Source organism: Crocuta crocuta, unplaced genomic scaffold, assembly GCF_008692635.1.
Source record: "Crocuta crocuta isolate KB4526 unplaced genomic scaffold, BGI_CrCroc_1.0 scaffold140, whole genome shotgun sequence".
NCBI classification, from domain to species: Eukaryota; Metazoa; Chordata; class Mammalia; order Carnivora; family Hyaenidae; genus Crocuta; species Crocuta crocuta.
In genome coordinates this window covers 7,558,845-7,572,743 of record NW_027527775.1, presented here as the reverse complement: position 1 = coordinate 7,572,743, position 13,899 = coordinate 7,558,845, and the positions used below count along the sequence as shown (strand labels likewise).

The window sequence follows — 13,899 nt, the reverse complement described above, 5'->3', positions numbered from 1 at the left end:
AGGCTCCTGCTCAGTCTTCCCCAGGGGACCTGAGAACGTCTGTCTCAGTCAGTCTGGCACAAAATAGGGCCTCAATAAATATTTACCAAATGAATGAATGGTCGCCTGCCTTAGTCCTTCTTTTGTTTAGTCACACTCTCAGTCTAAGCTCCCACCACGCAACCCGGACCCCGAATCCTGCCAGTTCCATCACAGGGTGGATGCAGGGTGAGTGGAAGGGGAAGGGCGGTAAAGAATGAGTAAGGGCGGCCCCCGGGTCCGACCCAGGAGGGAAGAAAAAAGGAATCCTTAGGGGCGCGGGGTCAANCTCAGCCTCAGCGGGGCCGGGGGCTGCCCGGGCGCCGGCGCCGAGCAGCTCGACTCCCCCGACGCCCCGCAGCTCGTGCTGCCGGCCAACCTCGGCGACATTGAGGTGCTGAACCTGGGGAACAACGGCCTGGAGGAGGTGCCCGATGGGCTGGGCTCGGCGCTGGGCAGCCTGCGCGTCCTGGTCCTGCGCAGGAACCGCTTCGCCCGGCTGCCCCCGGCCGTGGCGGAGCTGGGCCACCACCTCACCGAGCTGGACGTGAGCCACAACCGGCTGAGCGCCCTGGGCGCGGAGGTGGTGAGCGCCCTGCGGGAGCTGCGCAAGCTCAACCTCAGCCACAACCAGCTGCCCGCCCTGCCCGCCCAGCTGGGCGCCCTGGCCCACCTGGAGGAGCTGGATGTCAGCTTTAACCGGCTGGCGCACCTGCCCGACTCCCTCTCCTGCCTCTTGCGCCTGCGCACCCTCGACGTGGACCACAACCAGCTCACCGCTTTCCCGCGGCAGCTGCTGCAGCTGGCGGCCCTGGAGGAGCTGGACGTGTCCAGCAACCGGCTGCGGGGCCTGCCCGAGGATATCAGTGCCCTGCGTGCCCTCAAGATCCTGTGGCTGAGCGGGGCCGAGCTTGGCACCCTGCCCAGCGGCTTCTGCGAGCTGGCCAGCCTGGAGAGCCTCATGCTGGACAACAACGGGCTGCAGGCTCTGCCCGCCCAGTTCAGCCGCCTGCAGCGCCTCAAAATGCTCAACCTCTCCTCCAACCTCTTTGAGGAGTTCCCGGCCGCCTTGCTGCCGCTGGCCGGGCTGGAGGAGCTGTACCTGAGTCGCAACCAGCTCACCTCAGTGCCGTCGCTCATCTCGGGCCTGAGCCGGCTTCTCACCCTCTGGCTGGATCACAACCGGATCCGCTACCTGCCCGACTCCATCGTGGAGCTGACCGGCCTGGAGGAGCTGGTGCTGCAAGGGAACCAGATCGCAGTGCTGCCCGACAACTTTGGCCAGCTCTCCAGGGTGGGCCTGTGGAAGATCAAGGACAACCCGCTGATCCAGCCTCCCTACGAGGTCTGTATGAAGGGGATCCCCTACATCGCAGCCTACCAGAAGGAGCTGGCTCATTCCCAGCCGGCCGTGCAGCCGCGCCTCAAGCTGCTCATGATGGGCCACAAGGCTGCGGGCAAGACGCTTCTCCGCCAGTGCCTCACTGAGGACAGAGTGGACGCGAGCCAGGGAGGAGGGGACCCGGAAAAGAGCTACGCGCCTTCGGCTCCTTCTGTGGGCAAAGGCATCGAGGTGACCAGCTGGACGGCCGACGCCTCGCGGGGGCTGCGGTTCATCGTGTACGATTTAGCCGGGGACGAAAGTTACGAGGTGATCCAGCCCTTCTTCCTCTCCCCGGGAGCCCTTTACGTGCTGGTGGTGAACCTGGCCACGTACGAGCCGCGCCGCTTTCCCAGCACCGTGGGCTCCTTCCTGCACCGGGTGGGGGCCCGGGTGCCGCACGCCGTCGTGTGCATCGTGGGCACGCACGCGGACCTGTGCGGGGAGCGGGAGCTGGAGGAGAAGTGCCTGGACATTCACCGCCAGATCGCCGCGCAGGAGAAGCGCCACGCGGACGGGCTGAGCCGGCTGGCGCGCGTCGTGGACGAGGCGCTGGCCCGGGACTTCGAGCTGCGCTCCGCCAGCCCGCACGCAGCCTACTACGGGGTTTCCGACAAGAACCTCCGGCGGCGCAAGGCGCACTTCCAGTACCTGCTCAACCACCGGCTGCAGATCCTCTCGCCCGTGTTGCCTGTGAGCTGCAGGGACCCTCGCCAGCTGCGGCGCCTGCGGGACAAACTGCTCTCGGTGGCCGAGCACAGGGAGATCTTCCCCAATTTACACAGAGTGCTGCCTCGCTCCTGGCAGGTGCTGGAGGAACTGCACTTCCAGCCGCCGCAGGCGCAGCGGCTGTGGCTGAGCTGGTGGGACNTTTTCTACTTTGAGGACAGCCCGGCGCTCAAGGAGCACGTCTTCCACAACCTCACCCGCCTCATCGACATCCTCAACGTCTTTTTCCAGAGGGACCCTTCCTTGCTGCTGCAGAAGCTGCTTCTAGGGACCAGCGGCGAGGCCGAGGCCGAGGGGGAGAGCTGCCCGCCGATGGCGCCGCCCGCGCCGGGCCAGGAGCTGCTCCGGACCACCCAGCTCCATCATTACGTGGAGGGCTTTCTGATCCACGGGCTCCTGCCAGCCCACGTCATTCGGTTGCTGCTTAAGCCTCATGTCCAGGCCCAGGAGGACTTGCAGCTGCTGCTGGAGCTGCTGGAGAAGATGGGACTCTGTTACTGCCTCAACAAACCCAAGGGCAAGCCTCTGAATGGGTCCACGGCCTGGTACAAGTTCCCATGCTACGTGCAGAATGACGTGCCCCACGCAGAGGCCTGGATTAACGGGACCAACCTGGCCGGGCAGTCTTTTGTGGCCGAGCAGCTGCAGATCGAATACAGTTTTCCCTTTACCTTCCCCCCCGGGTTGTTTGCACGCTACAGCGTCCAGATCAACAGCCACGTGGTACACAGGTCGGATGGTAAACTTCAGATCTTTGCCTATCGAGGGAAGGTTCCCGTGGTGGTCAGTTACAGACCCGCCAAGGGGGTCTTGCAGCCAGACACCCTGTCCATTGCCAGCCATGCGTCGTTACCAAACATATGGACGGCGTGGCAAGCCATAACCCCCTTGGTAGAGGAGCTGAATGTCCTACTACAGGAATGGCCTGGACTGCACTACACCGTGCACATTCTCTGTTCTAAGTGCCTTAAGAGAGGGTCGCCCAATCCACACGCTTTCCCAGGTAAGTGGGGAGAGGGACGTGGTTCTTCCGTGGTAATGCTTTAAGACGCATTTTTTGGAAGATAACTTGTGTTTCATTTGATGGACTATTTGCTTAACCTCACAGGCTCTCCAGGAAAGTTTCTCAAAGTAAATGCCGCAGGGGTTGGGGGTTGGGGCAAGCAAAAGACATTAAATACACGAACAAAATGAAATACAGTCTCCAGTGTCATACTCTCCTGACAAAAAGACCCAGACCTCGGAGGCGGGTTCCAGTCCCACTTTTGGATTTTGAATCTCCTTTTCCCTTTTTCCCCATTTAGCCTACCTTCCATGGAAGGAATTTCAGGTGGTTGAACAGAGAAGCTGGAGAGCCTTGTCTGAGCACTGGGTGATTGTACATTTTAGACCCATCTCTAAAGGGTGCTCTCGGCTTGAGTGGTCATTGTCATCATCTTTGGTTTAAATTCAGTGTAATCATAAAGGAAAAATTATTGCTCACTTTTCCTAGGAAATTCTAGAGAAGAATGTTTCGTCAACGGGGTGAATGACGGTTTAGTAAAGACAAAAATTTCAGTGTGTAGTGCATGACTAAGTCCTGGGATCACTGCAACCCAGCACACTCAAAGGCATGGAAGATAGATTACTGAAGTCTCTGAGGGGAGTTTCCTCGGGTATTTCCTGTCAATTTCGTGCTTTAGAGCCCTCGCAAGGTTTGGTTTTTGCTCAGCGTTAGAGCTTTTTGGAAATACTTTGTAAGAAATGGAAGGGAACAAAAGGCTGAAAAGAGTCTTATGGGTTTTTTTTTTCTTTTTCTGTTTTGCAACAGACTTTTTCTGTTTTACTTATTTATCTTTTTAAAAAAATTTCAACGTTTATTTTTGAGAGACAGAGAGAAAGAGTAGGAGAGGGGCAGAGAGAGAGACAGAGACAGAGGCAGAGACAGAATCCAAAGGAGGTTCCAGGCTCTGAGCTGTCAGCACTGAGCCAGATATGGGACTCGAATCCATGAACCGTGAGATCACGACCTGAGCCGAAGTCGGATGTTTGACTGAGCCACCCAGGCGCCCCGCTGTTTTACTTTTTTGAAGCATGATAGGTGAGTGGGAGAATTGCAGAACTTAGTAGTGTGGGATTTTTTGGGGCCTAGTTAATTGATACCCGAGTCTTTAGTTGGGAATGTGTCCCCTTTTCACACCGGAGCATTCTTTCAACAACTCCAGGTTTGGGGAGCAGGCATGGTTAACAGCATTCCAAGTGTCCTAGGGACAAGCCCAGAGATAGCATCTCGGCCATTTCTCCCCTCCATCCCCACCCCCCAGGGTACATTGAGCAGTGATGAAATGGAAGCCTGCATGTCACTCTGATCTTTGTCCTAGTCTGAATGCAGCTCATAATAGTGTCAGGAAGCAATTGGACACCAATATTTCCAAAGGTAACCTCTTCCTGCTGCCCTAGATCTAGGCTGGGTTTAATTCTTCAGCCAGAAAAAAAGCCACCGTATTCAGTTACCAGTCAATTGAGCTGTCCATTCTGAATGATTATCTGGTGTGGTGTCATTGTCTGCGACTCTTCAGTTTGTTTTATATTTGCCTTTGTACCTTACTCATGAAAGCAAACACTTCTCTATTGTGTTACTAGAATGGAGAAAGTGGTTAAGAGTTACACAGTCACAGAGTAGCTTATTGAAGGAGCTGCCTAAAGCTGATGCGTAATCCAAAGATGGTGCACTAATAAATCTGTTACTATCAACAAAGGGAAAGACACAGGTTATTGGACAAGTGAAGGTCTGGGCAGGGGAATTCCGGGAACTTTGGGGAGTAACCCATGAGGCCGGAATTTTTCCCCCCCCAACCTCAGATCTTCATTTTTTATTTTAAACAGTCATACATTCCACAAGCAAGCTCCTAGGATGTACCGCACTACAGAAACCAAGAGCCCATTCTATTGCCATTGTTTTGCTTGTTTGTCTTCAAAGGAGGCACACCTGGTTTGTGATGTAGGCCGTAAGGAAACGATGATTTTTCTCAACGTAAAAAACAAATACATGGTTGAGAATCATCGAATGATCTTTTATATTGAGTAAGAATAAATCATTAGTTGTTTTCGTAATAGAGGCTATGCACATCTGGCTTATATATGGTTTGAGAACCAAGGTAATCATTTTCGCTTCGTTTAGGATTGTGTTTCTTTGAAAAGTAGCAAAGGGCACAGAGTAGTGGAAAAAGATGATTATAGTACATTCATGACATTAAGCAGTCAGAGAAGTAACTGGATGGTGATGGATGTTAACTAGACTTACTGTGGTGATCATTTTGCAATGCACACAAATACTGAATTGTTACCTGAAACTAATACTGTATGTTAAATACACCTCACTAAATAAATAAATAAAAGAAGATGGGAAGAAACACATTTTCCTCTTTCAGATTTTTCTGTGACAGCTGTCATTTGACAGTATTTGTTAATAATTCTGAAGGACTTGGGAAGAGCTGAAATAAGAAACAACTAGAAGGCAACGTAGGAACAGAATTATAATGTTGGGTGCTCAGTTAGTAAGGGAATACAGTTAAAAATATGTTTGAGGCCCTAGGTTTTATTAAAATGTATTTTAACTCAGCTGAAACTTTTGAATCTACTAGTAGCCCCTTGTGTCTCTTTAAGAAGTCATCTTGCATTTCAGGGAAGTGACAATTTGTTACTTAGTTTTACATTCAATTTAAGTGTCAAATTCCTCCGTAAGGTCAACAATTTTAGATAGGATGGTGTGATACGGAAGGAGAATGTTTTGTGGACCATTTACTTGTGTGTGTGTGTGTGAGGCAATTTTATGTTATTAATCTTAAAATCAGTACTTTTTAATACAAATGACGTGATCAGAAATCTGTCAGAGGAATTTGAGACCCATCAGGATGAAGTTAAATGGGGAAAAAAATTCATTTATTCTTTTCTGTGGTGAAAAACCGGATTTTTAATTTTTTTCAACTTTGGGACATTAAAATAAGACTAGGTAGCAAATTATTGTCTCTCTTGATTTTATACAGAAGAAATGTATAGTTGCACTACTAGCTCTTAAAGTGTATTTTGGCAGGGAAAGGGGGAAGCCTGTTTTGGCCCTGTTCAGTGTCAATAGGGCATTGCATTTTCTGGCCTAAGCTGCACCAATGTCATTGACCTAGAGAGATATAATGCTGGATTTCTCTTTTCTGATTTTAGCTTACGAAAGAAATGTGATGCTTTGGAAAATCCTCAGCCAACAACCACTTGTTCTAGTGAAAAAAGATCTACTCATGTTGTTAGAGAGATTACCTATTTATCTTATTTAAGATGAAACACTGGGGCACCTGGGTGCCTCAGTAGGTTGAGTGTCTGACTTCAGCTCAGGTCATGATCTCATGGCTTGTGAGTTCGAGCCCCACGTCAGACTGTGCTGACAGCTCAGAGCCTGGAGCCTGCTTCAGACTCTGTGTCTCCCTCTCTCTCCCTCTCTCCCTCTTCTGCTCATGCTCTGTGTCTCTCTCTCCTTCAAAAATAAATAAACATTGAGAAAAAAAGAAGTTGAAAGTGTTGAGTGATAAGAGGTGATTTGGAGGCTCATAAGAGGTTAGATAGAGCTTAAGTGTACGGTCACGTGTTTGCCTGCTTTCAGTAACTACTGCCAGCATCGGGCAGCCAGGTTTCCGCCTGGTGACTTGGTGGCATGTTCTTGTCCTAGAGTTAAGTCCCTTCTTGTGGAATACTTACTCAAGCTTTTGTTCTTTCTTATGAGCATGCGGTCCCAAACCAGAAGCATTGACTCCTCCTGAGACTGGATGATTCATGGCCCATTCAGTAAGATGTGGATGCTAGGATCTAGGTCTGAACAAGACTCTAGTCCTTTGATATTCTGGGCAAGTGGTTGAGCGAACGAGGCGTGCTTTTAAATTGCAAGAGTGGGTCTTTGTGAGTTCAGTTTGGTTTGAATGTGGTCGTTCACTAAATATCCTATCCTGCAGATCATTGAAGGTCACTTGGAGGAATAATTAGGCAGCATCCCAAAGCAGGAGACAGAGACTTGGCACATGGTCGTCTTTATATTTGGGTCTCTCTCATTCAGTCAGCGACTCGATGCCTTTCGCCATCTCCTGAGTGCTTTGTGCCCCTGTTCTGTTTCTTGAACACTGTAGACCTCTGAGGCATTCGGCGTATTCTGCCTGCCTCTGCTGGTGTTTCAGTGTGTCAGATCTCTTTGATTAGGTTGTCCACTTGCCTCCTCTGAGCAGGGGACTCGCCTGAGGCTTTGTGGCTTTTGTAAGAGCCTCTCAGATGTTTGCTGAATGATGGTTTGCTCTTTTGTGAGAAATACCTTTTTTTTTTCTTTGTTATTCCCGTACTCTGTCAAATTCCCAGGTGGCCCCATAGTAGTGATCATCTTGCTTTGTCCTGCTTCCCAACTTCCCTCCTCTGCCCCACAAACGTCCCTGTGGTGTTTCCATTGTGTCTGTATTCCTGGTCTCTCCCTTGAATGGGCCCTTCATTTTGACCACTGAAGCAAAGGAGAATTCTTGCCTTATTATAGCTCAGTTTTAGAGTTACTGGAATCTGAGTGTGACCTAGTTGTTTGGATTGAATTAGTCAGTGTTTTTAATTTCACAAAGGTTATTAAATATCTTTTTAGTTTAGCTTTATTAACATTGATGCCTGTTGGCTTTTATTTTGTGAACAGTCTTCTTTGAACTCTCGTGGGCTTTGTTTCATATAAAAATCAAAACCTTCATCATGCAGTGGGAGAAAGAAATACCATGAATAATAGAATTCAAAGACTTGAGAAAGGCCTTTGGAGTATTCAGATTATTTTAAGTATTAGGTGTCTCTTTTTAAACTCTAGAAGACCATCTCAGGCCCATCACTGCACAAGTAGTTTAAAATTTCCTCAGAGAAAGTATTTTTTATTCGCAAGCAGATGTTTTATGTCATATTCTGCTGTCTGCTTGTCTTACTTTCCAGTAAACGTCTTATTTTTGTTCTTAGTCATTTACTTCATTTTAACACGTAAAAGGTTGTCTTGGGGATTCGGTGAGAGAATGTTGAGGAAAACAGTTGTTTTCCTGTGTCTGTAGAGAAGCGAGGGAGGGGCCTCCTCTCTATACTAGAGGGGAGGAGGGGTGCAGGCTGATATTGGGGTGGACGTTTCTGGTTGCTTTCTCCATTCACCCACTAACTTGCTTCTCTCCGGGAGAGCCTGTTTTGATGAAAGACCTGGGCATCCATCTATTAGGATGCTGTTTTTACAAAGCCAGGGTGGGTGCTGGCCTCATCTCTGGCCCTTTCTTGGCTCCTGTGGCTTTGCAGCCCTGGGTCCCCGGGATGGAGAGGAGAGTGGCTCGTGCTTCTAGGCTCTGAGGAAAGCACCCTAGGAGGGCCTGCCTGGGGCAGGCCCAGCCAGGTCACACCGCGCTCCCTGGTTCAGCCGCTCACTGCAAAACCAGTTCCCAGGGGTGGTCGGGTTGACATTCCTCTGGGGGCTGGCTGCCTTCACTGCAGCGGGTGGGGATGGGGAGGCCCCGTCCGGCCCGCGTTCCCCAGTGCTGCTCTTGCATTGAAGACGCTGTCCCCTGATCCTCAGCTGGCTTCTCACGCCGGGTGGCCGGTGGAACCCAGAGCCCTCTGTGGGCACCAGCGACAACTCCAGGACACGTATGATGGCGTGTTTCCCGTGAAGACTGTCCCCCGTGTAAGGCCCGGCAGTGTGACTCTACGCTGATGTTTCCTGTGATGTCACAGCACTCCTGGACAGCGCCTGGTGCCCGACTGAGATGGTTGAAGGGGTTCAATAGAGACTGATTATTTTGAAAGAACTCAAGAAACTCTAGCGTTTCATAATCGATTCCTTGGCAAAGTGCCTTTTTGGGTTGTTTATGATGTTCCTTGTCTTAAAGTGTGTATTTTAAGGCAAATGTGTATAATTTACCCGTGTATTGTTTCCAGCACCTATATGCCTGCCTCCTCGCTCTTACAGAAATGGGGGAGGGGTGGGCAAAGGAGCAACTCACTGGGAGGTCAAGGTGAACAAAGTGCCGGAGCCGGCCTCAGGAAGCCCTCTTCCACCGGATCTCACATTTGCTCCCCTGGAGTCAGCGAGCACTGCCTGACTCTTCCATAACTCGTTCCTTCTGACTAGTCCCCAACCCTCCCTTGACATTGTCCTCTAGACGGAGTGAAGGTGAGGAGAGTGCAGGTGTGGTGCTGGTCCAGGAAGGAAGACAGCTTCCATGGTTTATACCAGCTGTTTGCCTTCTTCACCGGCCGTTGCTTTTTCTGTCGAGGGTTAGGGTTGCGGGTTTGAGTTCCTGGAAGACAGAAGAGTTGCCAGCTGTAATGAATGCAGATAAGTTAACAACTCCCAGACCCCACTGCTGGCATGGCTGCCTTGTTTGTGGAGAGGGTGGAGGAAACACCTTCAGTGAGTTTTATTTTTGGCACTGAATGCTTCAAAGCATTTTCTCGTTTTTCCTTTCTCAACATAATCTCTTAGCTGAACATTCAGATGCTTGGTTTCTTTTAAAGAAAGTTGGTGAAAGACCATCAGTTAGCATCCTTGTTTTCTTTCGCCTTATATATACAGAAGGCAAAGAGTACAAAAGGAGAAAGAAGGTTCGGGAGTTTGAGCCCTGCTTGGGGCGCTCTGCAGTCAGGGCCGAGCCTGCTTTGGATCCTCTGGCTCCCTCTGTGTGCCCCTCCCCTGCTCGTGCTTGCTCTCTCTCAAAAATAAGTACTAAATAAAAATGCACATAACATGAAATTAACTCTTGTTAAGTAAACAATTCCATGGCATTTAGTGCTTTCACATTGTCGTGTTCCCCGCGTGGGAAGTCAAGTGCTTTCTGGAGCAAGGGGCAGGTGAGGTTGCTGGCTTTCTTCCTGTAGCATCTTCGCTTCTAAGGCATGACTTGGGAAGAGTAGGGCTTTTTAGTCCAGGCTTTGAGATGCCACGCTGATGAACCTCTAACATGCTTGCAGCCAGAATCCTCTTACTTGGCAGCAGTGAGAGGAAGAAAGTAGTTCACGGGCCCTCCGGTCTGTCCTGTGGCATTTGTGTCTAAGGGCGTCTGACAATAAAGAACACACAGAAGAGAAGCACGCCTAAGTACTGTGTGATCATGGTCTTCTGTGAGGTGCTGTTTCTCTACAGAAATGTTGAGTAGAGCTTCGGAATGATCGGCAAAACCACAGGCATATATGAGTTAAGGAGATGGAGTGGCATGGAAACAAAATTAGGTTATTACCAGATTAGACAGCCCCGTGTACCGTAAGTTTATTAGCCGGATTCTGTCATTAATCACTTGAAGACCTGCTGTATACAGAAGTCTGTACCAAAATAGGAGGTGGAGGAGAATCAAAAAGTATATGGCCTAGGCCATGGGGAGCGGAGTTGGGATTTTGGTTGAGATATATATATGTATATATATATATATATTTAAACTTTATTTATTTATTTTGAGAGAGAGAGACACAGACAGAGTGAGGGAGGGACAGAGAGAGGGAGAGAGCAAATTTCAAGCAGGCTCTGCACTGTCAGCACAGAGCCCAACTCAGGGCTCGAACTCACAAACCTTGGGATCATGACCTGAGCCAAAATCAAGAGTCGGATGCTTAACCAACTGAGCCACCTGGGTGCCCCAGTTGGTGTAATTTTTGATTCATGGAATCAGACTACATGTTGGAGAAATTCATGTGCTGGTTTGAATAATTACTGGAAAAAAAAAAAAACCTGGCTTTTGACTTTTCCAGAAGAAAAATGTGATTGTACTGAGAAAAAAAAATGGCTCTACTTTGAATTTGCCTGACAGTGACGAGTAGGTGGAAAGTAATGCCCAAGCCATTCTCTTTGGTTGATTTTCAGTTTGGATCATTTGTTTGCAAGAAACCTCAGGCAGATCTTGAGAGGATGTGGAAAAAGAAAATTATATCGTACCTGACGCTTTGTAAAAACTTTGAAAATGAATCTGCTTTTTTGAGGGGGATTAATGGCTCCTCATCAGGGACTTTCACATCTCTCAGTCGTTTATGGATTCGCTTCCTTTTGAGAGGGCTCAAAGTGATCAGTCATTTCTGACACCAAAGATTTATGAACACTGACTCTGAAGACAGTGCAAATTAAATTGGCTCCTGTGATGGTAAAAATATATGGCTGATACTTATAGGCTTCTTTGTTGAAAGACGCTTTGTTGAGGTGGTTTTCTGTTGTCAGCATATTAAATGTTGAGAGAATTAAAGAGTTAATTTTCTTAGATCATCTTTACCTTTAAAATGAAGTGCTTGCGTTAGTACTGTGTTACAGTAGTAGCGAGTTTAGGGGTAGTAGAGCAAACCTCTTTCCTTACTTTTTTTCTTTTGTTTTTTAAAGAGTAATGGAGAGAGAAGACAACAAAATAAAAATGGTATTTATTTTTTATATATAAAAAGCAAGGGAGGGGCAGAAAGAGAGGGAGACACAGTATCCAAAGCCTGCTCCAGGCTCTGATCTATCAGCACAGGGCTTGAACCCACCAACTGCAAGATCATGACCTCAGCCGAAGTCAGACCCTTAATCGACTGAGCCACCCAGGTGCCCCAGAAAAATGATATTTTCTCCCAGGGGCTGTTGTTTGATGTGTCAACTTTTTTGTTGTTTCAGTAAGATTTTTATTTTTCATGCCGTAAAGGTTATCGTTGTGTTAATCATCACACCAGGCTTTCTAAGGATACAAGGTTGGAAGACTGTGAGAGGCAGATCCACTCTTGACCCACCTGTTCTGGAGAGAGTGCTAAGTGCTTCTTATGGGTGATCTCATTTAACCCTCTCAGCAACCCTGGGAGGTAGGTGTTCTCACTGTCCTCATGTGCAGGTAGAGAAACTGAGGCTTAGACAGTGACTGCCCCAGGGTGGGAGTGCTCTGGGCTTTCAGCCCTGACTCTCTGCTCCAACATGCGCAGATCCCCCACCCCTCTCTCCTGGATGTCCCGTCCTGTAGCACTGAGTGCTGGGCCTGCGGGGTTTGCTAATGCATGGGACCTGCCCATGCGGAGATCCCTGGAGGTCACAGTCAGGTGCTGGGGAGAGAAGGGGACTCAGAGAGGGATTCCCCAAAGGACACATTGCAGCTGAGTGTTAAAGGGTGATTTCCAGTTGACCACGTGAAGGAGTGGGGGAGGGGATTTCAAATTAGAATGGGATTTACAAAGTTGGGGGTGGGGGGTGATACAGAGGGATCAGGGTGCCGCGCCTGGGAGTGGGCGTGTGTGCACACAAGCACTTAGCTGTCTTATTAAGGAAGAGGCTTCTTTAAGTCACACGTGAACTGATGAGAAGTTTGCCGGTGACCGTGGCTGGCCCACACGTTGGAGTTGTGGAAACATCATGGTAGCCCGTCTCTGTCTCTATTCCTTCAGGCAGGGCTGTGCTGAGACTACGGAAGAGCTTTATGACTGGAGAATGGCAGGGTCATTTTGAATGATTTGCTCAGAGTTACCATCAAGTTGTTGCTGGGCTGACAGAACACCTGTCCTGGGGACCCACTCCTGGTTCCTTTCTTCTGGTCTGAGAACTGACGGGAGAGGAGAGAGAGAGTTGGTTATTCTAACAGCCAGATGGCCACATGCCTCCGTAATCCCTGGGAATGTATCCGAGAACATCGATTTTCCTGAATCTTAACCATAACAGATCCTGCAGTAGAGGCAAATCAGGCTGTAACACAATTAGCCTTTGATTGTGGACTGAATTTCAGTATCTTACCTTTGTGATTTTTGGGGACACCACAGACTGAAAATACTGTTTTTTATTAATTTTGCCATAACGGAATACTGTATTTCACGCGTTTCATTTGTTTGGACACCCCCCCCCCCCACGTCTGACAGTGTTTTCTCCCATCTTTAGCTATGATCCTTCGACTATGTGTTTCCTTGGCCTCTTCGTTGATCAGAAATATACTCAGTTACATTTTAACTGGAATCCTAGGAAGTGTGAGATATTTTACGTTTGCTTTATATTTTGTTCATATTTACTTTATGTTTTGACTTGAAGTACCTGGAATTTCCGGTGGCATTTTAAAAGGGGAGCCTTGTAGTACAGTGGTTAGCTGTGTGATTTGGGCATTGTTAGAGACTCTGCCACATGATGGTCCTGACGTTGGGTTAGTACAAGTAAGTTGCCGAGAACAATGCTGACGTATGGCAAGAGCTCAGTAGATGTTAGCTGCCGCCGCAGTTACTACACTTATTCTAGAAAGCACAAGACTAAACATATATTTGGAAATCTCATTAGCTATGGATGAAATTCTCCTTTTGATGGAAGGAGTGTAAGCATAGTGCAATCTCCATTCATAAACACCTTATGCTCTTTTGAACATACTTCCCCCGCCCTTGGTTAAAACATACAAATCCAGGGGCGCCTTGGTGGCTCAGTCGGTTAAGCACCCGACTTCGGCTCAGGTCATGACCTCACAGTTCGTGGGTTCGAGCCCCACATTGGGCTCTGTGCTGACAGCTAGCTCAGAGCCTGGAGCCTGCTTCAGATTCTATACCTCCCTCTCTCTCTGACCCTCCCCTGCTCATGCTGTCATTCTCTCTCTCAGAAATAAATAAAAACATTAAAAACATTTTAAAAAACCCATACAAATCTGAAGGGTAAAGGGGAAAAAATTAGATATCGTGACTGATATCTACTATAATTACTTAATACAAGTTACTCTCTTTTTAGTCCCCTTTCCTGTTTTTTTTTTTTTTTTTAAGTTTACTTATTTATTTTAAGAGAGAGAGCGCACATGCGCAGG

General features: G+C 48.6%; 1 protein-coding gene across 1 annotated transcript in view; it reads left to right on the top strand.

Moving 5' to 3' along the window:
* MFHAS1 (multifunctional ROCO family signaling regulator 1) overlaps window positions 1-13,899 on the top strand; it is a 126,316-nt gene that overhangs the window by 29,808 nt on the left and 82,609 nt on the right. The window contains exon 4 of the mRNA XM_077773246.1: window positions 293-3,131. Within this exon, the coding sequence (XP_077629372.1) occupies window positions 293-3,131 (2,839 nt within the window). The remainder of the gene's footprint in view (window positions 1-292; window positions 3,132-13,899) is intronic.